At 38.0% G+C, this 27,488-nt stretch overlaps 1 protein-coding gene and 1 pseudogene across 9 annotated transcripts in view; one reads left to right on the forward strand and one right to left on the reverse strand.

The window, feature by feature from the left end:
* LOC143273316 (uncharacterized) overlaps window positions 1-27,488 on the forward strand; it is a 192,989-nt gene that overhangs the window by 61,399 nt on the left and 104,102 nt on the right. For 2 of the 9 annotated variants that reach the window (XM_076572132.1, XM_076572136.1), the window contains exon 2: window positions 7,802-7,911. The exons of 6 other annotated variants lie outside the window; for them this stretch is intronic. Coding sequence is in view for 1 of the 3 variants with exons in the window: in XM_076572136.1 (XP_076428251.1) it covers window positions 7,881-7,911 (31 nt within the window). In the remaining 2 variants the exon portion in view is untranslated. Of the gene's footprint in view, window positions 1-7,801; window positions 7,912-20,647; window positions 20,740-27,488 lie in introns of those variants that run through there. One more of the 9 variants, XM_076572135.1, reaches the window with a different exon arrangement.
* On the reverse strand, window positions 10,043-10,137 carry LOC121829872 (U6 spliceosomal RNA; annotated as a pseudogene).

Genomic DNA, 27,488 nt, shown 5'->3' on the forward strand with positions numbered 1-27,488 from the left:
TTTTTTTCATCTCTATATCACTGATACAACTCTTTCTACTCAAAACACACATAACTATCTAGAAATAATTTTTGTATCTATGTTAATTTTCTGGTATTCCCTGCTAATATTTTAATTTCCGCTGGTGTTGGCCACTGGCTACCCTGTTAATTTTTCAATACGACCAATGTTAATTGAGCTCTTGCCATGGCATTCACACTGCAGGTGGGACAGTAGTGCAGAAAGAAGTTGCTGCAAGTGTGGAGCTGTTACTTGGTGTGTGCATGGACATATGTGTGTGTGTGGAGGGACCAGGCACTAAAGATGTGAACTATTTTAGTTTTATGTGCTAGGAAGGAAAACAAATTCATAGAAGGGTGCACATTGTCTACATGTTAACAGTTTTCAATTTCTTCTGCTGTTTGCACGAGGATGTTATAGAACAAGTACTTAAAACCCAGTGGTTTATTAATATTCTGTAGGTCTACTCGGGTTTTTATAACCAGGTTAGACTTAGCTCCAGGTTGTGTGGTTCACAACGCATCTCCCTCCTCCCCTTCCCCTTCTCCCCTTCCCCTTCTTCCTTTCTCTTTTTCTCCTTCCCCTCCTCCCCTTCTCAATTTCTTTTGTTTCTTTTTCCTCTGGACCATTTTGCTCAGGTTAGTCTCCCGCTAATAGCTCAAGTGACCCTCCTGCCTTAGCCTCCCAAGCTGCTGGAGCTGCGTGTGCCGTCACACTAGGCTGCTGCTGCTTCTGCTACCACTCCCCCCCCCCCATTTCTTTATTGTCAGTGCTATGATAAAGTCAGAATAAAAGAGACTGGGCTTAGCAGTGTAAGACATTTTAAGGCTCAATTGAATCATTTGTGTTAACTTTCTAGTCAACAAAGTAAGTTGCATGGTCAAGTTTAAAGTCTAGGGGATGGGAGATGAGTTCTGGCCACTGTGAAAAAGTGGACACTAATAATACATCCAATGTAAGTGTCAATGAAGTCAGCAGGTCAGTTGAATAAAGTAAGAGGAAGGAGACAACTAACTGTAGACGTCTGAGGAAGGAGGAGTCCAGACACAGAGCTGCAGCAAACATAGAGATGCTAGGGGAAATATGCCTGGCCAGCTGCAGAAGCAGTGGACTAAGAGACCAGAAACCCGTGGAAGATGTAGGGAAAGGGACTTGTGGGACATTGTAAAGACTTGTTCTTGTCTTAGCATGAGCCGCAAGCCAGCCACATGAGGGTCTTGAGCAGAAATATGATGAGGCCAGAGCCAAGCATATGGCAACCCTTGTTGTCAGCTAGCTAAATCAACACATACTCTAATACTTGTTCTGACCTGCAGACTTTCCCAAAACAGTCAAAGAGACAAATACTTAATGTGTAAATAGGGTAAAATAACCAAAGCTGTCTAACTGGTGGTTAAAAACAATAAAATAAAAATGACAAGGATAGATACTGATATGGATGGTATTACTTGACAGGCAAATCCATTTAGTAGAATCTTTTCAACCCAAAGGAAGGCCCAGTGTGTTTGAAATTAAACTGGTCACACAGAAAGTACAAGATTGAGCTTGGTTGCCATCCCTTAGAGATCTGAACAGTTACTGGTAGGGCTTATGAAGTGATAGGAAGCAGATGATTTTAGACAGAAGCAATTCATTGGAAATCGCAAGTATTTATTGACTAGAAAAATCAAGACCTATGTCTTCATGTTAAACATTTAACTAATGCAGAAATAAAAACATCAAGTTGTAATAACTTCTAGTCATGAGCCAAACAAATCAGGCAAAACTTGGTCATGCCCTGTTGGCACTGTTGTCACACGAGACTAAAAGAAATTGTCAATAACTTTATCGCCCAGGCTTCCTGGCTCATCCTGAGCAGAGGCTTAATGGTCGTGTCCAAACGATTTTCTTCTATCCTCTGTATATAGCCCTTTTGGAGAGGAAGATCTTAAGACAGAGAAATAACTGCAAAGACTGTGTTGTTGTATTCCATTTGAATATCTAAAGTAGGCAGCCATGAAAACCTTTTTGAACAATATGAAGATTAAATTTCTTAATGTCTTTTAAGATATTTTAATGCAATATTTTATTAATTCTCTGAGAATGTCTTACAGTGTGTTTTGATCATATTCACCCCACTCCTGCCTTCTTTTAAGATTTTTTAACGGATGTTCAACGCCTCTGAAAATTCCAGCTGTCTTTCCCTGGGCCCTGCATTATTCTTCTCTTGTTAATGTATTAAAATTGACAGTTGATTAGAATGGCAAAAATATGACTCCTATTTCTTAGATGTCATTATTGTTCTTTGATCGGGTTATTGACTTTAATTGTAGTTTGAAAGACACCTGTAATTTGTATTCAAACCCACACAGTCTGATTTCAGAGTCTGAGCTCTAACCCACACAGTGAACTGGATTATTATAGAAGTTTCAAGCACAAATTCTTACCATGGTTCTTACATTTACTAATTGTATCATATTATAGTTTGTATTATAATTAATATAATCAGTAAATATTCACATTCACTACCATTGCATATTAATATCTTCGATAATTCTGCCTTTGTTCACTCTTACTCTTAGATTTGAATTTTTCTTTCTATTAATGCCTATCCTTCTTATTGCTTCCAGTAAAGGCTGTAAGATTGTTTTTATAGCTAGAAATAGCTTTTCCCTCCATATGTAATAAGAATTTTAAGTTCAAAACTGTTTATCTCTCCACAGTTTGGTCATTTCTTTTTCTGTCATTGAAGAAAAATCTGTCAGTTTTATTTTCTTTCTTATATAGATAATGTATTAGAAGACTTATTAGTTTGTTTTGTTTTCTATACAACAGGTCTTGAATTCACTATATAGTTCAACCTGGCCTTTAACTTACAGTAGTCCTCCTGCCTCATCCTCCTGAAAATTAGAATTGCAGGTATGGATACCACACACAGCTGAAAGGTAGTTTTTCTGGTTTTTGTTTGTTTGTTTTGTTTTTTCAAGACAGGGTTTCTCTGTGTAGCCCTGGCTGTCCTGAAATCCTGAGATTGACTCAGTCTAGGAGAGAAACTGAGCTAGACAGTGGTGGCACACACCTTTAATCCCAGTACTTGACATCTCATTCCTTTGCTACCAGTATCTGGGAAGCACACATGACTTTATAATCCCAGCACTAAGATGGCTGGCTGGAGAAAGGTGTATAAGGCATGAGGAGACAGGAACTAAAGGCTCTTTTGGCTAGAGCGTTTCGGGTGAGGACTTAGAGGATTTCAGTCAGAGGATTCATGGAGTTGGCAAGGTGAGACATGGCAGTGGCTTGTTCCTTTGTTTCTAATCCTTCAGCATTTATTCCAATATCTGGCCCTGTTTTTTTTTTATTTATTTAAAGACCATTTATCATTTGAGTTAACAATTATCTGTTCAACTAGTACATCATTACATCTTTATTTTCCCTATTTTCTTCTAGGTTTCTGTTAATATTTTCATCCTCTGTGTCTATTGACTTCTATTTTGTGTCCTTTATCTATTTGGTGCATTGTCCTGCACTTTAGAACATTTCTTCAACTTTACTTTTCAATTTACTAATTCTTCCTTTAGCTTTGTCTAGTGAAATGTTTTCCCATTTAAATGGAGTTTGGAACATGCTATCCCCATGTATGTGAGCCTGGTGTGTACATATCTATGCTATAGACTTACTGGGTCAGAGAGGATGGGCACATCTAGCTTTACTAGAAAGAACAAATTGGCTTTCCAGTGTACCTATAGTGGGTTTTACTTTTACTTACAATATACTTGAATTCCTTTTCTTGGACATTCTGATAATGTATGTTGGGGCTTAAAAATATTTATCAATAGTATCTGTCTGAAATGATATCTTTGACATGCAGTTTCTCTGTATGTTGAACATTTAAAAAAAAACTTCTCTGAAGAGCTTTTTTCTTTTGCCAGTGTTTCTATTTGCCTTTGTTATTATATCCATTGTATTGATTTGTGTGTTGTACTGAAGTATCCTGTATTAGAATAATTTTCTGAGAGAAGGGGGGGTATATGCGTGTATGTGTTCACATAGGTATATAAAACATTTTCTTAGCATATGATTTATCTTAATTTTTATGCTTTCTAAAGATAAACATAGTTCTTAATTTGAACATGAGGTAATTTAGCAGTCTTCCCCTTCGCCCACCCCACTGTTGATTTTTGGTTTTGTTTTAATTTTCTTTCATTTTTGGAAATGTGACCTCTCTGTCCCTGACTAGTCTTATTGTCTTGAACTCTCTGTGTAGTTCAGGCTGACCTACTGACTTTGCCTGCAGAGACTAAGATTATAGGCATGTATCACCACACCATACTCAATCTTTTGGTTTTCCATATAAGAAATACTTTTCTGCTATACTGTTATAAAATTTATGTTTTTATCATGTAAAACTTGTGTAATTTGTTTTTTATATTTAGGACTATACTCTACCAGGCAATGATGTCTCTATAGTTGGTACAGTAATGTTTTCTCTTTTGTTGTTAGTCCTTGTGTTAATTCCTCCAGTTTTTGATGTTTGTGTAGGTGTGTGTGCATGTGTGCATGTTGAGGCTACAGGTCAGTCTTGTGAGTCATTCCTCAAGTGCTACCCATCATGTATTTTGGCCAAGAAGGTCAGACTGGGTAGAGTATGCCCTAGGCATGAGATTACAAGTGTTCCACCATTCTTGGCTTTTTAAACAATACAAAACTATGGTTTCTGGGAATCAAACTCAAGTTCTTATGCTTACAAGGCTACTGTACTACCTGAGCGATTCCCTAGCCCTGCTTCCTCTAGTCTTTGGTAATTATTGGTGTTGAAAGAACATTTTGGATTGTGCATCAGACTCATATACACAAAAAATCTTAGTGGCATTGTTTGTACCAACAAAAAATGCACAGATTCTAATTTACCTAATGGAATTGATACATATCCTAGAGCAGTGGAAATAAAAATCAAATGAAAGCTGCATACATTGAAAAGACCCAAACAAGCAAAACTACTTTACAGTGCTGTGTAAGCTCATCTGTTTGTTGTAGAATATTATTTTAAGATGTGTTAAATTTGTTTAATGATGCAAAGATGTATTGCTTTTTTTATGTTGCATTTGTTTAACTCTATGAAGCTGTGTTACTTTGCCTGTCTAAAACACCTGATGGTCCAATAAAGAGCTGGATGGCCAATAGCAGGCAGGAGAAAGGATAGGCGGGGCTGGCAGATAGAACAAATAGGAGAAATCTGGGAGGAAAAAAAAAGAGCAAGAGAACAAGGAAAGGAAGAAATCAGGGGCCAGCCACCCAGCTACACAGCCAGCCATGGACTAAGTGAAAGTAAAATTTCCAGATGTAATAGAAAGGTAAAAGCCCAGAGGCAATGATAGACAGGATAACTTAAAGTTAGGAAAAGTTGAGTAGCAACAAGCCAAGTTAAGGCCGAGCATTTATAATTAAGAATAAGCCTCTGTATGTGATTTATTTGGGAGCTGATGGCAGGCCCCCCAAAAGAGCAAAAACCAACAGCAACATCGCTTAAAATATGTTAGAAATTGGATGAAGATTTCATAGATTCAGCATAGGGACTGGTAGGTGTTCTTTCTACACTTGAAGAAGTGTGTACTCTGTAGGGTGGGATTCTGCTCCTGTATAGTTTTGATTAAGTCTAATTGGTTCAGTTCTTCATATCCTTCTTTCTTTCTCATGCATCCTGCCTCTTGTCTTCTTTCTTGGCCTACAAAACTACAAATTTTTACCCATTAACTCACCACCTGTAACCACACTGATCTACTCTCTGTTTCTGTGCATTTGAAATATACATATATTTTAGATGCCACATAAAATGAGATCATATAGTCATATAATAGTTTTCATTCTCTTTCTGGTTTATTTCATTGGCTAGATGTTCTCAAAGGTTCATTTGTGTGATAAATGATGTGATATAATTTCCACAGTGAAACCCATTATTTTCTACAATTAACATATGCTAGGATTATTTTTTTAAAGACATAAAGTTAGGAGTAGTTAGGGATGTGGGAGATAGATCTGGGAGAAGTTAGGGAAAGATGAATATGCAAATACATTATGTGAAATTCTGAAATAACTAATATACATTTTTAAATGTTAAAAAATTTAAAAAGAAACCTGATTGTAAAAATCTCATTCTTCAAGATTGATTGATGTCTAAGAGTTTCTTTGTTCATCCATCTATTGACAGAGATGTCAGTTGTTTCCATAGCTATTATGAAGAATGCAAGTACTTTTGCAGAAGGATAGTCTAATTACTTTCGGTGTTTTCAAGTAATGCACTATTATATCTTATAGGGCTTTGTATTCCTGCTACTCTCACTTTTAGCATACTTTGGTTTCAGTTGTATCATAAACTAACTATAATGTTTAAAGAAAGTAGCCTATGACAGCAAGTATATTCTATATCTACTCATATTTGTCATGTCTAGTTCATTTTATGCTTAGTATAGCCTCAAATTTGCATCTGGTATTTTCCTTTAGACTAAAGATCCTCCTCCAGCATTTCTTGTGGAGCAGTTTTCTGACAAATTCTCTGAGCTTTTGTTTGTTGGAATTCTGAATTTCTTAGAAAAATATCTCATCAAATTGCAAATTTTAGACAATGCCATAGATGCTTCCAGATTTATTTTTAGTTAACGTTTGAGTTAGCATGCAAGATGTTGAGTTTTGGCATGGCATCTTCATACACGGATTCAAGTTCTCTTCTTCTAACTCTCCTTCAGGTAAAATGCTTACTTTATAAAGTATAAGGTGACTGTACAATCATTAGCATTTGGATGTGAATTTTGTTAACCCTTTCCAGATCATGTCACTTTGCTACCTGACTCCTCCTACCATTGTGCTAGTGTCAAGGAATACCAGCTTATGTCAGTATTGATGGAATCAAGCTGCTTCAAGTCTCCAGTTTCAGGAACTGTGGTGATCTGATATGGTGGTCTCTGTTATTTCATTTCACTTTATCCCTTTTATACAAAGAGGCTACATACAGGCTTAACAAAACACTGTAAAACTAATAGACATTTTTAACTCTTTGGAACATTATATATATATAGTGACAAAAAGTTTTATTTTTGACCATGAGCAGTTAAGGTCACAAAGAAGAGAAAGTGGTTTGTTTGTTTTTTCAAGTTAAATAGCATTCATTTCTCTATTTTATACTTCAAGATCTTTGACTCTTGCTATTGAGTTAAAAAACCTTTACCAGAGTATGTGCTTACTAGTGTTGCATCGTCATCCTTAGGTACCACTTTCCAACACCAGTCTCCACTCCTGTCATTCAGTCTTCAAGTCCTGCTTAGTTTACCTCCAGAGTGCATCCCACATTCTCACCTCCAGTGCTCCCAAATTATGTTTCTCTCTTATTGGACGTACAGAATCATCTCTCCACTTAACTTTCCTCTCATCCCCTAAAGGTCTATTCTCCATGTAGCAGATGGAAGCATCCTTGTGTAAGAATCCATTCAGTTCCTGTCAGTTCTTGATGAAAACAGTCCAGTTGTTTCAGTTCAGCTTAGACTAGCACCCAGTCTTCCCTGTGGGTTACTGTACCTACCACGGTCTGGTCCTACCTCTAAGTGCTCTTCTATTTCATTCTTATTCAACTTCCAATAACACTATCCTCCTTGCCTTTCCATAAACATAAGCTACATTTCTGACATTTTTATTGTTCTTTTGCCTGGACCTTTCATCTAGATATTCTTAAAGTTGTCATCCTTATTCACCCTGTGTTCAAAATCATACTACGAGGTACTGCCAAAGTGGCGGGTCTCTCCTTGCTCCCATAGTCACTCTGTCTTCACAGGTGATACATGGATACATGGATGCGTGAAGACTGCTCTGGAGACTAAGTGAAGATTTCCAGCAGGAGTTCCTATCTGTTGATGGTGGCAATACAGGCATCCATTCTTCACAGTATGTTTTATGTCTCTTAGGTAACGGTTTACAATCTAATGTGTGTTATCCATTACATTATTAACAAAGTTACTGGAAAACTCATATTTTGTAACTTCCTTATAGTGAATGTGTATACTTGCATTATAGAGTATATTATTTATGATTTCATTCTGTTGCTATCCTGATTTTACCTCTTTCATTTTAGATTTAATTTTTATTTTGGTATAATTTAATGCATTCCTTCCTTTATTAAATTCTTTTTGGAATAATTTACAATATAAATAAATAAACCAAGAAGGTAACAATGTTATTAACAGAAGTTTCACTACCAAAACAATAAGTTCTATCTGTAGATAAATCTACATTTAATAGTTTTATAGGAGAAAATTTGGCTTGTCAAGGCAATGAACATCTATGACATGGTTGTTAAGCAAGTCTTTTCTGGAATTTTCATTCTTCATTCACAACGTGTAGCATCCTTTTTGGTTCCAGGTATATACTTCAGGAATAAATACAGCTCCCCACCCGCCTACTTAATTTGTGCAGTGTTGGAGACATTGGAATCTTGCCTGATAAATTTGAATTTGAGACTCAACTAGTCTTTTAGATGCACAGTGAACTCCATAACTCTAATAGACACATCCTTCTGTATCTGAGGAAAAGGTAGTCTGCAGTGCAAGAGGATTAAACTGGCCCATAGAAATAGATGAGACTTATGGAGAACAATGACCTAGTTCTAATTATGTCTTCGTCTGTCTTTGCATAATTCTTGTTTGTAGTCACTGAGATACTTCTGTTCTATTTTAGTAAATTCCTCTTTTTTCTAAGTCAGTTCAAAGTCATATTGGTCACGTTAACTAGAAAGGTCCTAACTAGGCTACAAATTTATAAGCAAAGTAGATAGTTGGAAAACCACGTGGATGTAGAACTATACCCTCACTCTAAATTTTGTGAGCCTGAAAGTCCTCACAAATGTATAGTAGAACATTTTTTGTCTTTAGCTTTTAAATTTATTTCTCTTACCAATTGTTGTTCAGAAAGATAAAGTTATGATGAATTCAGTTCTGTAAACACCCAGATCCAGGTTAAAATTCTGCCTTTATTCTTTTGTTTTTGGCTGTGTGCACTTTTTTTTAAATTTCTCTTTCATACAATCATACAATATACCTGGAACAAAGTCTCCGCTCTCTCCTCTCCTCCCAGTCTCCCTTCTCCCCCAGATCTACTGCTCCTCCATTCCCCTTCAGAAAAGAGCAGGGCACCCAGTGATACCAACTGAATATAACAAGATGCAATAAGCCTAGGCACAAACCTTCGTATCAAGGCTGGATGAGGCAACCCACTAGGAGGAAAAGAACCCACAAGCAGACAAAAGAGTCAGAAGACAACCCTACTCCCACTGTTAGGAGTCCCACAAAAACTCTAAGCTAAACAACCATAGCACATATGCAAAGGGACTAATGTAGACCCATGCAGACCCATGGTTGCTGCTTCAGTCCCTGTGAGCTCCTATGAGCCCTGCTTAGTTGATTCTGTGGGCTGTGCTCTCCATCCAAATAGTAAAGATACAGTTTAGTTCTGAAGAGCTAGAAAGATTGAATGTGAGCATCAACTGCATTAATTTTGACACATTCTTTTGCTTCAGTATCATTCCTAGTAAACAACAAACTAACACACTTCTGACTATTGGCGAATTGAATCCATTGATATTGAGAGATATTAATGACCAGTGGTTGTTCATTACTGTTATTTTGTTGTTGTTGTTGTTGTTGTTGTTGTTGTTGTTGTTAGTGGTGGTGGTAGAGTGTGTGTGTGTGTGTGTGTGTGTGTGTTTCCCTTTAGGTTTTGCTGGTCTGAGACTATCTATTGCCTGTGTTTTTGTGGTCATAGCTAACTTACTTGGGTTGGAATTTTCCTTCTAGTACCTTCTGTAGGGCTGGATTTGTTGATAGATACTCTTTATTGACTTTGTCATGAAATGTATTTTTTTCTCCATCTATGATAATTGAAAGTTTTGCTGGATATATTAGTGTGGGCTGGCATTCATGGTCTCTTTAAGAGTCTGCAAGATGTCTGTCCAGGCTACTCGGGTTTTGAGAGTCTCCGTTGAGAAGTTGGGTATAATTCTGATAGATATGTCTGTATATGTCAAAATATGAATTTATGTGTCATCCTTGTACAGGAGCCATGCTAATCTTCTCCATGTCCTTCAAATTTTAGAATATGTGCTGCCAAAGTCAGCACTGTGTGCACTGTTCTTACCCTCCCAGAACTTTTTTTCTCTCTCAAATGAAGAGAGGAGGAGGACCTGCTTCCCATTGCACCAATACCCATGCAGTATATAAGGTGGCATTTACAGGTTCTAAAAAACTTGCTCACTCAGCAGTGGTGTTGTCTCTTTGTGCCAGGGAGTGCTCTAAATGTTTGAAATATTCAAGAGAAGACACAAATGCACCTGCTTTCAAGGAAAGTCCATTTTCCAGAAAGCTGCTTGTGGTTTTTGCTGAAGTGAGAAGACGGTTGCATGCCATGGCACACTTCTCAGAGAGCTCTCCCATAATCCAGCTCCTTCCCTTTTCCCATTTATTAAAAATGGATTTTTTTCTCACATAATATATACTGGTTACAGTTTCCCCTCCCTCTACTTCTCTCAGTTCCCGCCCCGCCCCCTCATTCCAATCCACTCCCTTTCTGTCACTCATTAGAATACAACAGACTTCTAAGGGATAATAATAAAATATGTAAGATAAAACAAAAAGTAACACATTGGAATTGGGTAAAACAAACAAATAGAAGGAAAAGAGCCCAGTAGAAGGCACAAGAAACAGAGATCCACTCATTTGCACACTCAGGAATCCCATGAAAACACTAAACTGGAAGCCATACTATATGCTCAAAGGACCTGGTACAGATCCGTGCAGGCCCAATGAATGCTGCCCCCAGCATATGAGCTTTGTTTATGTTGATTTAGAGGACCTGTTTTCATGATATCTTTCCTCCCCTCTGACTCTTAGGCTTTTTCTGTCTTTTCTTCTGCAGGGTTCCCTGAGCCCTAGGGGAAGGGTTTGATGGAGACATCCTATTTAGGGCTGAATGTTTCAAGGTCTCTTACTTTCTGCATAGTATCTGTCTCTAGGTCTCTCTATTTGTTCCCATTGCTGCAGGAGAAAGTTTCTCTGATAATGGCTGAGTGAGACATTGATCTATGAATAAAGAAAAATGTCATTAGGAGTTATTTTATTGCTACTTAAAAAAATTAGTATTTGGTTTTACTATAGATCCTTGGTCTATCTAATCTCAGGTTCATGATCATCCAAGCAGTGTCAGGTATGGGTTCCATCTCATGGAATAGGCCTTAAGTCATACCAGTCATTGGTTGGTTACTCCCATAAGCTTTGTGCCACCATTGCCATAGCATACATATCTTGTTGACAGGACACCATTTTAGATCAAAAGGTTTGTGGCTGGGTGGTGTTTATGTTTCCTTTTTGTTAGCATACAGAGTATCTTCCTGTATTAAAGACACTAGGGCATAAAGGTGAAGGCTGTATACAGGCCCCAGCTCTACCACTCCATGTTCAATGAGTTGTGTGGGTGTTGTATTCAGCAATGGGACCTTGCTGTCTCAGTTTGTGGAGAGCAACCTATAGTACTGGCAACAGCCTGCATTGTTTGGGGGTTCCCATGGAACCCCTTTGGCCATAACTCAATTATATGAAATCCAGTCCCAGTACTGGAAGCTTCATTTGGTGACAAGAAATGTCAGTTGGGCTTCTGTCTCCCCTATTATTTGGCAATTTCATTTAGATCATGATCATATATGTATATTTATTTAGGAAGTTTCTACTGTATTAGGTTTCTGTACTAACCCCCAAATGGCTCTTAATTTTGGCTGTCTCTCACGGTATTCCCTCCCTTATCCTCCTCTCCCCTTTCCCTTCCCACTTGATCTTCCTGTTCCAGCCCTACCCCCTCCATTCATAATTATCTAGTCTATTTCCTTTTCCTTGGGATATCTAATCTCTCCCTTAGTCCCTTAATCTATACCTAACCTCTGTGTTCTATTGATTGTAGCTTGGTTGTCATTGACTTAACAGCTAATATCCACATATAAGTAAATAGATACCATATTTTTCTTTCTAGATATAGGTTATCTCACTCAGGATGATTTTTTTGTAGTTCCATTGATTACCCATGAATTCCATGATTTCATTTTTTTTAACAGTTGAGTAATGCTTCACTGTGTAAATGTACCACAATTTCCTTATCCATTCTTCTTGAGGAACATCTACGGTTTTGGCTATTATGAATAGAGCAGCAATGAGCATGGTTAAGCAAGTGTCTCTGTGTAGGATGATGCATCCTTTGGTTATATGCACAAGAGTGGTATAGCTGGATCTTGAGGTAGATATATTCCAATCTTCCTGAGCAGCCATCACACTGATGTCCATAGTGGCTGTATAAGTTTGCCTTCTCACCAGCAGTGGATGAAGATTCCCCTTATAGTCCTCATCCTTGACTGCATGAGCTGTCACTTGTTTTATTGGCTTAGCCATTCTGAGGATATAAAATGGAATTTCAAAGTAGTTTTGATTTGCATTTCCCTAATTGTAGTTGGTTGTTTTTGCTTTTTTTTGGGGGGGGGGGCTGTCACCCAGCTCCCAAATAAATAACGCTCAGAGGCTTATTCTTAATTATAAATACCCAGCTTTAGCTTGGCTTGTTTCTAGCCAGCTTTCCTTAAACTTAAATTATCCAATGTACCTTTTGCCTCTGGGCTTTTTCCTTTTCTTACTTCTGTAATCTTACTTTCACTCTTAGTCCGTCGCTGGCTATGTGGCTGGCCTCTTCTTTTCTCGATCCTTGATCTCTCTTGCTCTTTTTTCCTTTTCCTCCCAGATTTCTCCTATTTATTCTCTCTATCTGCCAGCCCTGCCTATCCTTTCTCCTGCCTCACTATTGGCCATTCAGCTCTTTATTAAACCATCAGGTGTTTTAGACAGGCACAGTAACAAAGCTTCACAGAGTTAAACAAATGTAACATAAAAGAATTAAACACATCTTTGCATCATTAATCAAATGTTCGATAGCATAAACAAATGTAACATATCTTAATAGTCTACAACACTTAATGGCTAAGGATGTTGAACATTTCTTTAAGTGTATCTCAGCCATTTGAGTTTCCTCTTTGGAGAATTCTCTGTTTATATCTGTACCCCATTTTTTAAAAACTGGATTATTTGTTTTCTTGATATTTAGATTATTTTTTCATTCTTTACATAACTAGAGGGTATTATCCCTATATTCAGTGTGTGGTTGGTAAATATCTTCTCCAATTCTGAAGGCTGTTACTTTGTCCAAACAGTGGTGTCCTTTGCCATCCAGAAGTTTTTCAGTTTTATGAGGTCCCATATATTAATTATTGATCTTAGTGCCTGTGCTAATGGTGTTTTATTCAGAAAGTCTTTTCCTGTGCCAGTGTGTTCAAGGCTATCCCTCATTTTCTCCTCTTACCACGCTCAGTGTGTCTGGCTTTATGTCAGGACCCACAGGTACTCGGATGACTCCACAGACAGCCTTCCTGTTTTACTAGCACCCTTTGTTGACGATGCTGTCTTCCCTCCAGTGTGTATCTATGGCTTTGTTTTCAAAAACCAGGGTCCATAGGTGTGTGGATTTATGCTTGGGTCTTCAGTTCCATTACATTAATCAACATGTCTGGGTTTGTGCCAATACCATCCTGTTTTTATTACTGCATCTCTGCAGTACAACTTAAAACCAGAGATGATGATACCTCCAGCAGTTCTTTTATTGTTTAGTTTGTTTTTAGCTATCTTGGATTTTGTGTGTGTGTGTTTCCATATGAAGCTAAAAATTGTCCTTTCAAGATGTGAAGAATTGTGTTGGAATTTTGATGGGGATTGCATTGAATCTGTAAATTGCTTTTGGTTGGATGGCCATTTTTACTATATTAATCCTACCAATTCATGAGCATAGGAGATCTTTCCATCTTCTGATAGCTTCAATTTTTTTATTTGGTGTCTTAAAGTTTTTAATCATACAAGACTTTCACTTGCTTGGTTAGAGTTACACCAAGATATTTTATATTATTTGAGGCTATTGTGAAAGGTGTTGTTTCCCTGATTTCTTTCTCAGTTTGTTTGACATTTTTCTATAGGAGGGCTACTGAGTTTTGCAAGGTAATTTTGTATCCAGCTAATATGTTGAAAGTGTTTATCAGCTGTAGTTTCCTGGTGAAATTTTTAGGGTCACTTATGCATACTGTCATATCATCTGCAAATAAAGATACTTTGACTTCTTCCTTTCTAATTTGTATCCCCTTGATCTCCTTCAGTTGTCTTATTGCTCTAGCTAAGACTTCAAGTACTATATTGAATAGATATGGAGAGAGTGAACAACCTTGTCTTGTTCCTGATTTTAGTAGAATTGCTTCAAGTCTCTCTCACTATATTGAAGTTGATGTTGGCTATGGGTTTGCTATAAACTGCCTTTATTATATTGAAACACATCCCTTGTATCCCTGATCTTTCCAGAAGTTTTTATCATGAAAGGGTGTTGAGTTTTTTTTCTTTTTCTTTTTTTTGGGGGGGGGTATTGAGACAGGGTTTCTCTGTGTAGCTTTTGGAGCCTGTCCTAGAACTCTCTCTGTAGCCTAGGCTGGCCTTGAACTTACAGAAATCCACCTGCCTCTGCCTCCCGAGTGCTGGGATTAAAGGCGTGCGCCACCACCACCTGGCAATGGTGTTGAATTTTGTCTAAACCTTTTTTTGCATTTAATGCGATTATCATGTGGTTTTTGTCTTTCAAGTTTGTTTATATGATGAATCTCATTTGCTGATTTTTGTGTGTTGATCCATCCCTGCATCTCCGAAATAAAGCCTACTTGTTCATGGTGGATGACCTTTTTGATGTGTTCTTGGATTTGGTTTGCAAGTATTTTGCTGAATATTTTTGCATCTATGTTCATAAGGAAAATTGGTCTGTAATTCTCCTTCTTTGTTGTGTCTTCATTTGGTTTGGGTATCAGGGTAACTGTAGCCTTGTAAAATGAATTGGCCAGTGTTCCTACTGTTACTGTTTTGTGGAATAATTTGAGGTGTGTTGACATTAACTCTTCAAAAGTCTGATAGAAATCTGTGCTAACATCATTTGGCCCTGGGCTCTTTTGATTGGGAGACTTTCAATTACTGCTTCTATTTCATCGGGACTTATAGGTCTCTTTTAATTGATTGTCTCATCTTGATTTAACTTTGGTAAGTGGTATGAATCAAGAAAATTATTGCTGGGCAGTGGTGGCGCATGCCTTTAATCCCAGCACTCAGGAGGCAGAGCCAGGCGGATCTCTGTGACTTTGAGGCCAGGCTGGTCTACTGAGTGAGATCCAGGAAAGGCGCAAAAGCTACACAGTGAAACCCTGTCTCAGAAAAACCAAAAAAAGTAAAGAAAAAAAGAAAATTATCTATTTCTTCTAGATTTTCCAGTTTGGTAGAATCCATGCTTTTAAAGTCTGTCCTTAAGATTCTTTGGATATCTTGATGTCTGTTGTTATATCCCCGTTTGCATTTCTATCTTTTAAATTTTGGATATTCTTTCTGTTCCTCTTAGTTAATTTGGATAAAGTTTTGTCAATCTTAACTGCTTTACTCAACTTTTTGTTTCAGATTCTTTGTGGGGTCCCCCCCCATTTTTATTGATTTTAGCTCTGAGTTTGATTATTTCTTGCCATCTACTCATTTGGGTTGGGTTTCTTCTTTTTATTTCAGAGCTTTCAGGTTTGCTGTTCAAATCTCTCCATTTTTTTAATGTAAGCAATTAGTGCTGTGAACTTGCCTCTTGGAACTGCCTTCATTGTGCCACCAGAGTTTGGTATGTTTTGTGTTCATTTTCATTCAACTGTAGAAAGTCTTTAATATCTTTCTTAATGTCTACCATGACCCATGTTTCATTCAGTAGTGAGTTGTTCAGATTCTATGAGTTTGAAAGCTTTCTGCTGTTTTGATATCCAGCTTTAGTCTGTGGTGGTCAGATAGGATGCAGCATGTTATTTCAATGTTCTCCTTTCTCTTGAGACTTGTTTGTGTCTAAGTTTATGGTCAGTTTTGGATAAAATTCCCCAACGTTCTGAGGTGTATTTTGTGCTTGGGTGAAATGTTCTGTAAATATCTGTTAGGTCCAGCATTTTTCTGTTTAATTTATGTCTGGATGACCTGTCCATTAGCAAGAATTATTAAAGTCTTAAAGTCTTCCACTATCAGTGTGGGAGGGTAAATATGTAGTTTAACCTGTAATAGTGTTTCTTGCATGAACTTGGGTGCCCTTGTATTTGATATGTTGATGCTAAGCATTACAATGTCCTTTGTGTATTTTTCCTTTAATGAGTGTGTAGTGTCCTTCCCTATATCTTCTGATTAGTATTGGTTAGAAGTCTATTTTGTCAGATATTAAAATGGCTACACTAGTTTGCTTCTTAGGTCCATTTGCTTGGAATATCTTTTTCCATCCTTTTACCCTGAGGTGATGTCTATCTTTGATGTTAGGGTGTGTTTCTTGGATGCCCCAGAAGGATGGATCCCATTTTTGTTCTGTTAGTCTGTATATTTTTATTGTTAAATTGAGACCATTGATAGTGTTCTTTGATTACTGTTATTTTGTTTTGTGGAGTGTGTGTGTGTGTGTGTGTGTGTGTGTGTGTGTGTGTGTGTGTGTGTGTGTGTGTGTGTTTGCTGGTCTTTAGTTTTTTTTTTATTCCTTGTGTTCTCTTGGGTGTGGTTAACAGCTTTAGGTTGGAGATTTCCTTCTAGCACCTTCTGTAGAGCTACTTTGTAAATAGATATTGCTTAAATTTGGTTTTATCATGGAATGTCTTTTTTTCTATCTATTGTGCTTGAATGTTTTGCTGGGTATAGTAGTCTGGGCTGTCATTTGTGGTCTCTTAGAATCTATAGAATGTCTGTTCAGGCCTTCTGACTTTTAGAATCTCCATGGATGAGTCAGTTATTCTACTAGGTCAGCCTTTATATGTTACTTGGCCATTTTCCCTTGCAATTTTTAATATTTTTATTTGTTTTGTACTTTTATTGTTTTGATTATTATGTGAGGAGGGGACTTTCTTTTCTGGTTCAGTCTATTTTGGTGTTCTGTCTGTATGATTCTTGTACCTTGATAGGCATCTCCTTTAGATTTGGGAGATGTTCTATGGTTTTCCTGAAAGTATTTTCTGTTCCTTTGACCTGGCTTTTTTCTTCTTCCTCTGTTTCTATTATTATTTGATTTGGTCATTTCATAGTATTCCCGAATTCCTGGGTGTGTTGTGCTTCAGCTGTGTTGCAGTACTTACAGCCTGCTGTGGTAGGGTTGCTAGGCTCTAGTGGAGACATGTTGTCTTGGCTGTTATTGGTTGCATTTCAACACTGGCATCTAGGCAACTGGTTTTGGAAGATTGTAATTCTTGGGGCTGATATCTTGTCTTTTCTTTGTGGGTGGGTGTTTTGTTCCTTGGCTTCTGTTGCCCTCTCTGGTTTTTAGGAAAGTGTGGTGGCTGTGTGTTGCCTGGTAGGAAATTCTTCTGGGATCCTGATAGGTGTGGCCACTGGAAGTTCCAGGTAAAATGTGTTTCTAGGTATTGGTAGATGACACTTAGGAATGGGGATGGTCTGAGGTGGGGCTGACCTACATATAACTACCCACGGGAGGGAGGAAAGTAGAGGGTATTCTACCAGGATCTTCTTAGATCCCTGGGGTCAGAGAATAAGGAGAAGACAAAGCATGTGGTCTCCTACAGAACTGGAATGAGACTGGGGGATTGTATGTGGAGTAATGGAGGAAGAGGGAAAGATCTACATCTCTCTTTCTCTGTTTCTGTTTGTCCCTGTCTCTGTCTCCCTCTTTCTCTCTCCCTGCCCCATATCGCTCTCTCTCACACACACACAAACTATACAATAATAATAAAATTTATATTCAGGCTGCATTGCATAAAAACTTACTCTCCCCATTAATAATCGTATGACATTGAAAAATTATTTTTCTTATACCCCACAATAGGCTGTTCTGATGTTTTATATACAAAGTATCTTCTGCAAAAGTGGGCCAAATGGCACCTTTCTATCATCTCAGCATGCAGGAGGCTGAGGCAGAAGGCTTATCAGGAATTCAAAGCCAGCATAGTAAGACTATCTCAAAAAATGAAGCAAAACGAAGCAGGCGATTTTAGTTTTTTTAGCATTGTTTATATCTTCCTTGATCATGAACCAAGTCCTTCCTATCTTAATACTAGCTGTCAGAGTACTTAAAAAAGTCTTGAACATGTGGGTTATATGCTTGCTTTCAGGATCTTTTTCTGGTGATTGTACTTCCTGATGTGTCCTGTAAATTGTCCTATAAGAGACACATTGTATCTAGTAATGATTTGGATTTGGGGACTCCAAATATAATTACCCCTAGCCCTTGTACTGAAAACTGCTTTGTGTCTTCATTGTGTAGTCCTCCTGTTGGAGGCATTGGTTACTCAGTGTTGCCCAGGTTCCTTTGTTCATCACTTCTCTGTTCTCTGCTGAAAGGAAGCTTCTATGGTATTCTGTTCAACTTCATGACTGTTGTTTCTGATGTTTATCTTTTACCAATCTCAAAGTCACTCCCTTGTGTTAAATAGAGGTTTATGTGGGATAGTCTGTCTGTTTGCTTGTTTACGTTGTGTTTGTTTACAGAGTCTCCTGTAGCAAACCTGCCAGCAATTCACTGTGTTACTGAAGAGCATCTTGAACTCTGATCCTCTTGTTTTCACTTTCCAGGAGTTAGAATTCCAGGAGCACCCCATTATCCTCAGTGTTTAAGTCTTTTGCTATTGTTTTAGATGTTGTCCCAGGCTTTGGTGTAGGGCTCCTGTATGTTAACATAGTCACAGTTTCTTGACACTCTTAAAGTCAGCTGTCTCTTCTCTTGCTACCCAGGATGACTTCCCCTGAAATATCTTATTTTCTTGTCTCTTCCCATAACCTTTGATTCCTCAGTTTACTCATTTTCCTTCCCATTGGATTTTATGGAAGTGAGACTCCAATTATTTTTGCCATTTGTATTCTTATATGCTCGCAAATAGTTCCAGTTTGTCATCTCCTTGAATACCTTGACTTCTTTTTAAATCTAATCTCCAAGGGGTAAATTGGTTTTTGTACCATGTTCTATCAGCAGTTTTGTGTTCCTATCCATTCCTTCTCCTGTTCCCCACAGCAAAGCATTTAAAGTGTGGTCCCTAGACCACAAACCTTACTGTTACCCAGCATAGTGGTAAGAGTGGAAAGCTGTGTACCCCATTCCATACTTACTAAGTCTTAAAACTCTTGATGTGGACTCTGGCAATCGGCACTTCAGTAAATCCTCCATGTTATTCTGATGCACACCGAAGTTTGAGAACCACTGTCCTAGAACATTTAATTAAACCTTCTTTTCTCAACCTTTCCCTCCTATGTTGTCCCTGTTTGCTATTAGTTCACAACTGACTGTTGCTTCATAGGGAAAATAGATGCTGTCAGTTAGGAGTTTTATTACCTTCCTTGAGTGCTAGGTTCCTACCATAGCTTCTCATGTGAGTGAGTGTGTGTGTGTGTGTGTGTGTGTGTGTGTGTGTGTGTGTGTATTTGGTAATTTTTGGTCAATAGCGGGGTATGTTGTATAGGATTATAGATACTACAGTAAGTAATATTGATGTGTAGAAATGGGCCAGTATCCTCTGCTAGACTGTTAGGATAGAGTCAGTCTAGTCAGAAAGAACTAGGTATAGATTTTTAAATTTGTCTCCCTCAGATTTTTCTAGCATTGTCTTGTGTTGAAGGTTAATGTTGGTTTGCCCAAATGATTTGTCCATTCAATTGTTGTTTTATCAATGCCCAAGTCTTCCCTGTGTACACAACAGAGAGAATGAAAGAATCTCTTTCTACCTCATTTCATAGTTGATTCGCTTGATGCTTGCTAGCCTGGTGAGGTGTAAGAAGAGACTCAGTGCCTTGGTTCCACTCCAATGTTAGGCAGGTCCTTCCATTCTAAGATGTAGGGGTGAGTGTCTTCCTGCTGACATTGTGAGGTCTTTAACTTTAGAGATACAGGATGGTTTGCTGCCTTCTCTGGGTGGCTTAAAGGTTCTGTTCTGAGAGGAGGAGACTGGGTATTTTTGCGGCATGGCCTCTGCTTCTTCCAGGCCTGTGCCACAAAGGGAAGCTTTCTGTAGTCTCCCTCCCAGCCTGGAATTTGCCTTGTAAACACTCACTAAATAGTCATGTCTACAAATTTCCTTGAGTATGTGTCTCTTAGGGTTGAAGTTCTCACAACTTTCATTTGGCCTGGGTTATTTGTTTACAACTTTTAGCTAGAACCTTCTTGCTCATTTCTTTATGTTCTTCTAGTATTCAGACCCAGGTACGCCAGTGTTCACATCCCATGTCTTCTCAGAGACATTGGCCTCTCCTTGGATTTAAGATAGGTTTCCTTTCATGTATCTTCAGTTTGAACAAGTGAAAAGGGGTGATAATTTACATATTGTTTAGGTTTTTTTTTTTTGTTAGTTTGGTAATAATACTGTTTTGGGCTTTCTTCCCTCTCTCCCTCCTTCCTTCTCTCTCTCTCTCTCTCTCTCTCTCTCTCTCTCTCTCTCTCTCTCTCTCTTTCTCTTTCCTCCTTCATTCCTTCCTTCATTCCTTCCTTCCTTCCTCCCTCCCTCCCTCCCTCCCTTCCTTTTTTTAAAGGCAGGGTCTCATATCTTGGTCTGACCTCAAACTTGTTATATACTTGAAGATGACTTTGAACTTGTGATCCTGCTGCCTCCATATGGATTACAAGGTATGTACCGCCATGTCTGATTTTTTTTATGTCTTCTTTTATGTGTGTGGTACTGGGGATTAAACCCAGATTTTTATGCATGTTAGCCAGCACCTTACCAACTGAGAACTCTCTAGCTTTATTTCATGCATCTTATATAGTGACCATTTATTGGGGAAAAGCAGTCAGTCTTTGACCGTTAGGTAATTGTTGGCTATAAACCATCTTCAGGTTGTTTGATAAGTAAGTGTGTTAGTTAGACATTTCATCACTGTGATAAAATACCTGACATAGCTCAAAAGGAGGAGTTATTTATTTTGTCTATCTAGATAAACCTGGATGAAGCAGAATATCATTCAGCAGGAGCATGTGACAGAGGCCACTTACCTCCTGGTGGACAGGAAACAGTAGGAGAATAGAGATCCATTTCCAGTGATCTCCTTTCTCTAGCTAAATCCTACCGCCTCCTAAGCTGTGGACAAATGGTATAAAACATGAGCTCGAGGGGACATTTCATTCAGATGACAGCATTCCACTCAGCCCAGAAAGGTTTATGTGCAAAATGCACATAGAATGTGTCCCCAAGTATTGACAGTTTCAATGTTGTTCAGAAGCCCAAGTCCAGAGTCTTTTCTGAGACTCGGTGCACACTCTTAGCTGGGAGCCCCTACAAAATAGAAAGATACTTCCAAGATAAAATGACCATGAAAGAGATATTCTGATTGGAAAAGAGAAAAGTAGACGAATGGAAAGGAAGACTCTGATGAAGCAAGGCTGAACTAGAGGGGCCTCACTGAATGCTTAGCTCCATGACTTGCATCCTTATGAGCTCCGGTAGTGCAGCTCCAACCTTCTGGCCTTGTCATTTGCTGCCCACATGGGCTCTTTTTGGGGGGCTGACTCCACTCATTGCCTGTGGCTTTCCTCAGGTGTAATTTCTCATTCTTGGTGTGTCTTCTACGTCCCAGAATCTCCACTTCAGCTTACACTACACCCTCAGCTTTACACATTGCCTTCTGAGGGGCTGCCTGCAGGGACTTCAAACCTACATACTTCCTAGCCTTTCAGGAATTCCTTTTAAATTTTGGTGGAAGCCTCCATGATCCTTTAATGCTTTCATTTTGCATGCCTATAAGACCAGCATCATATAGACAATATTAAAAAAGCATGCCATCAGTTAAAGCGATAGGCAGACATCCTTGGACCAAGGCCACTGAGTGCCAGGCCACTGAGTACAATGAAAGAAATCCTAGTTAGTCTGCAAAAAGGATGCTCTAGAGGCTCTCTTTTCTCAAGAGAATTTCTTCTAAATTTATTTGCTCTTTCATATCCCTGAGCCAGCTATCAGTGATACCTGGACAATTCAGGAGACATGCTCACAGCACCTTTGCTGCTGTTTCAATGTATACTGCTTGGTTGATTTTAATGTGCTAATTTTTTCAGAAAACATGCCTTCCTTAGCTCTAACTTTACAGACTTCTGAGACCAAAATGAAGGTTTTTTTCAGGTCTTTCTAATTTGCATGTTTCTCCTAGTCACACTATAAATCTGACTAATAGCAACTTTCAATAACTGCACTGTTTGAATAGTGGAATGCCTTTAAGAATCCCCTTTACTCGATTAACTAATTCGTCACGGTTAAACTCTCAGTCTCGGGCACAGTTGAGATGTAAAGAGCTTGTTGCTGTTTTTATGTCTTAAACAATGACATCTACTCAATTCTCATGAGTCCTTGTTGTCCTCTGAAACCTTGTCAGCACGGTCTGCTCTCTCCGCTCTTCTAACTCAGTAAACTCTGCTTACAGCATTTGAGGCTTTTTCTCACCCACTTCTCCAGACGTCTTCATTTCCCCACACAGTCCAGTTGTAACAGCTCAATGATCCCACTTCTCTAGTACCAGTTTTCTGTGTTGGATCTTTTAGCACCATGGCTTAGGGGGATGTTTATTTTGCATCCTGGTTTCAGTCCAGTCTTTGGCTGCATTAATACTGGGTCCATGATCTGAGGGATTAATGGCAGCATCAGCATGTGACAGAGGCTACTTTCTTTTCCTCAGGATTGACAAGAAGTAATGGGGTGTGGCGGGGGGGGGGGGGGTTGGCATAAGGTATGCTATTTAAAGGCATGCACCAATGTCCAGCTTTTATCCTAAAATTTCTACTACCTGCTAAAGACAGCACTGCCAGCTAGGGACCAAGTATTTAAAACATAAGCCCATGGAAGACATTTTATATTTAAACCATAACAATACTTTTCCATTATTTTTAGTTTGCTGAGCTTTTTCAAGAAAATGTTTTATTTTATGAATTTTTTTCTGTAGCAATTAGTATAATCATATAGATTTTCTTTAGAATATTAATTTGGTAGATGGCATTGCATTGATTTTCAAATATCAAACCAGCTTTGCATTCTTTTGATAACTACTACTTTGTTGTATATGTTTATACATATGTATACATACACACATACATATATAGAGTTGGAAATGACTTGCTAATATTTTGTCAAAGACTTTTATGTGACTGTTTATGAGAGTACCCATATGTAATTTCATTATAGTTGATTCATTCTGTAACCATGGGCTAATGAGTTTTTCCAGTTATTTTACCTAAGCAATACAGCTGTCATCAGGGAGCCCAGACCCTAGGGTATAACTTGTGCTTTGTACCCCGCTCAACAGAGGTAGTCTTCCACATTCAGTTAGTTCAGAGCTCTTTTCCAAGTGTGCGTTTAATCTTAAGATGTATACAAAGCCTTATAATGTTTAAAATTAGTTTTGAGGTATAATATATAATATACTGTCTTTTAATTTGGAGCAAGTACCCCAGCATGCCCTGTGTGACCCTGAAATCTTCATGACTGTGTCTGGACTCTTTGTTTATGGGCATTTTATCTTACCTCATAGAGCACATTTTTCTTCTGAAGACATCCCATTTTGTTTCAGTAGATTTGGTGATCATGATTCATCTAGAGTGGGCCAGTGTGGCAGTATGTGAACTGCCCAGTCATTTCAGTGCTCATCAGCTGTCTGTGACATCAACCACAATTCGCATAGTGTGATGAGCAAAGCTGTGACTGACACTACTGGTACTGTGTATCATTACAGTCACAGCATCCTTCACGGTGGACTGTAGAAGATTTTCTTGTTGAGTTTTATTGAAAAACATTGTGTTAGTCATTCAGTGTTATGATAGCTATGCTAAAATGTACCACACTAAGCACTCATCTGTGTTCCTACATCATAGTAAAGTAAAGGTTAGAAAAGAGAGAAATTTTAAAATTGATTATCTCATTTAGTAGATTTTCTTAAAAATAAAATGAAAATTAAAGTAAGTTTTGGGAAACCCCTCTTAGATAAACAAGGAAAATAATTTACTGGTAGTAAGTTGGTTGTAGTAGCTGAAAGTATATGTACTAAGAAAATTAACATCTTAAAAATTATTAGCCTGTCAATCAGGGACATTAAAACATTGAGAATAATATCTACAGTCTATTTCAAACTAAGACTAACAAAAAAAGATAGAGTATTTCCTTGTGTCTTGAGTAGTTGCTCTAAAATAACCATAGGCAGGTTGTTTAAAAAAACAGAGCAAAGCATCAGTACCATATGAAGGAATCTGTGAAGATGTACGTTGCTGAATAGTACAAAAGTGTGTGGACCAGAGAAAGCCTTATCTGGACTAACATGTGAAAGTCAATGGGAAAGACTTTCCTGGGATGACTTCTGCAAAGATGCTTTGTGGAAAATATTTGGGTTATCATTGTGTTGTTAAGGCAGTACTGTCAACCATGAGCTCCATCATTCTCAGGGACTTAGACATCATCACTCCTGATATTATTATATTTTTTGTGAGAAACTGAACCTAAGTATCCCAAATTTCTTTTTACACACAGCAATTTGGTGGCTTTGTTGTTGTAAAGTTGTGTTTATGAGTTTTTTTGAGCTCAGCGTTAAAGGGCACATGTTTCCAAATGAGAAGAATTCACTCAACCACCATGGTGACTTTGGATATGTGCTTAATGAAGATCACACTCTTGAGTTAGTCAGTAGCAAACCACACTTGTCATTTCAGTACAGCTGGCTGTGTACATGCTTGACAAAACAAGAAGTAGACTCCCATACAAGCTCAAACCAGTTCTAGGAAAGTTTTTAGACTTTGACTCAAGTATAAAGGAATATTTCATATTTTAAAATCCATTAGCTGTATAATTGAAGAACTTCCACCTAACTTTCATTTGGAACTGATTAATGTACAATATAATGAATTGCTAACCTGCAATTATAAAAATAATTTGCTATAAATGCCTTACAATTGTTGAATATCAATTAATACCATATGCTCATGACTGACATTAGTATTTAGTAGTTCCTATTTAAAAGAAAATCTCAAAGTAAATATGTAAATCTCACTACAGATCAGCCTTAACTGGTATACCTTAAAATTAATTTTAGTAATTGACAGCACTAACATTGTACCTCCTATTTAAACAAGATGTGAATCCCTACAATTTTTCTGTTATTAATAGGCTTCTATTTCTAGAACTATATTAAATTATTTTAATATGCTTTGAATTTCATCAACCAAAAGTTGTAGAAGATTGCATCTGCTTTGTTATGTGCTTTTGTAATGTCCTTCCCTAAGGTTCCCTTGATTCAGACTCTCCACAGAGAAACTTTTCAGACTCCTGCTGTGTATTGGTGTTCTGTTCCCATCTCATCATAGACTTTCCATTGGCTCTCTTTGGTTGCTACGTACTGAAATGAATACAGTATCTGGGCTAGAAATGTGACTTGGTGGTGTAGCACTTCCTTGGTATGCACAGGGCCCTAGGTTTTCCTCTAGTACTGCATAACCAGTTGTGATGGTTCCTGCCTGCAGTCCTAGCACTGGGGAGGATCGGAAGTTCAATTTCATCCTCAACTACAAAAATATTTCTAGACTAGCCTTGGATTCATGAGACTCCTTCATAAAAATGTACAAAAAGTAGGTAGACACTAATAAAACTTTAAAAAAATACCATTTTCAGATCAGTAGAATTACATGATGTATCGGAAGATATGTTTACTTTTGGTAGTAAAGGCACCCATCTGATGCAAATCTCTCTAAGGCTACTGCTTAGGTTACATTACTGTAATTCATTATCTTCTGCCATATCTACTGCATTTTTGTAGGGATCTGTGATGTCATGTGTCTACTGTATATTTATTAGTGTTCCAAAGAAGCAGAACCAACAAGCTGTTTTATGGAGGGAAAGAGACTCACTCTAAGGATTGTCTCATGCAGTTGTGGAGGCTGGACCAGTACGGAGTCTGACGGGGATGCCTCACAGGCGAGATACAAAGTAAAGTGTTGAAGTTTGAGGCCAAAGAAAACCTACTGTAGAAACAGGAAGAGTAAATGAGAGTAAACATGGCTGAGGAGACCAAGGGCAATCTGATGAATTCTTGCTTGCTTGGGGGAAATTGAGAAAACATCTCTCCAAGCCTGTTATCTATCGAATGAAGCCTGTCTACATTACAGAAGGTAGTATGCTTTAGTAAGAGTCTACAGATTCCAATAGAAACCTCATCTAAAACCACTATCAGAAATATCTAAAACAGACCGAAAGCATTATGGTTAAGAAAAGCTGTGGCGCATGCCAATGAACTTCTTCCAGTGTGTGTTCATCCTGGTTCCCCAGCGAAAGCTGTAACAGTAGTACTGCGATAGTTTGCCCCAGTAAGAAACCACTAACTTGGGGTCCTCGTTGACAGCCAACGAGTAATCTACTCTGTAATCTCGCCCTTACTGTCTACTGCTCTCACTGGTTCTTTTAAGTCGGATCCCTTAGGATCAGTTCAAAATGGGGATTCTTATGCACGGTTTATTGAGGAAGTGCTCAAAGACAGGGAAGCAGACGGCAGGGAGAGAAGCTAAGCAAAGACGTAATTCCAAAGTCTGGGATCAGAGTCATCTAGTGAGACGCCGAGAATCACACCCCAAAAATACTCACCTTGACATGTGATGACGTGGCTTTTTAACTGTTTATCATTAAAGAGTTATTGGGCACCCAGGAGTTACTTAACTTTTAAATCTAAGGTACTAGAGGGCAGGGAGATGCTCACTGAGAAACTAAATTGGCAGTTGCTAATTTCAGTGAAGTTCATAGTAATTTTATGTACCACTCAGCTAGATTGTATTTATCTAGCTCCCTAATTATTAGTCATTTTGATTGTTTGTGTTTTTTTTTTCTAGTTCAAACCATGTGGAGATGACTATCATTCTCTAAATAGCTGACACATGTACTTTTAAAGCAATGATAAGATAATTGGTAAAATACAAATGAGACCTAGATTTGTCAGCTTTTTATCGTATAATAACCATATTTCAGGGTGAAAATCAAGATAAGCTTTGACTTAAAAATGGAAATGTGTTTAGTTGCTGCATGGATATGGGGATGAGAGATAGAAATTAAATTGTAACAACGACAAAAAATATGCAAGGATAGATTTGATAACCAAGAAAAGGTGCTTAAAATTTTGAGGAAATAAATGTAGATTTTATATTTAGGTGCCCATGAATTTTCTAGCCTTTTAACAAATAAAATGAACTGTGAAAATTGGCTGAAAAACTAGGTTAAGGGATCTTCTTATTGACTTAACGCAATCAGATGTCTTTTCCATATTTAGATCATTAATAAGCACTTAAATATATATCTACCTGTAAATGAGCAAAAAACAGCCTGAGTAACTGCTCAAAAAGACAGAAGTTCAGGCTATGGATTTAAG

This window comes from Peromyscus maniculatus, chromosome 5 (assembly GCF_049852395.1).
Source record: "Peromyscus maniculatus bairdii isolate BWxNUB_F1_BW_parent chromosome 5, HU_Pman_BW_mat_3.1, whole genome shotgun sequence".
Lineage (NCBI taxonomy): Eukaryota > Metazoa > Chordata > Mammalia > Rodentia > Cricetidae > Peromyscus > Peromyscus maniculatus.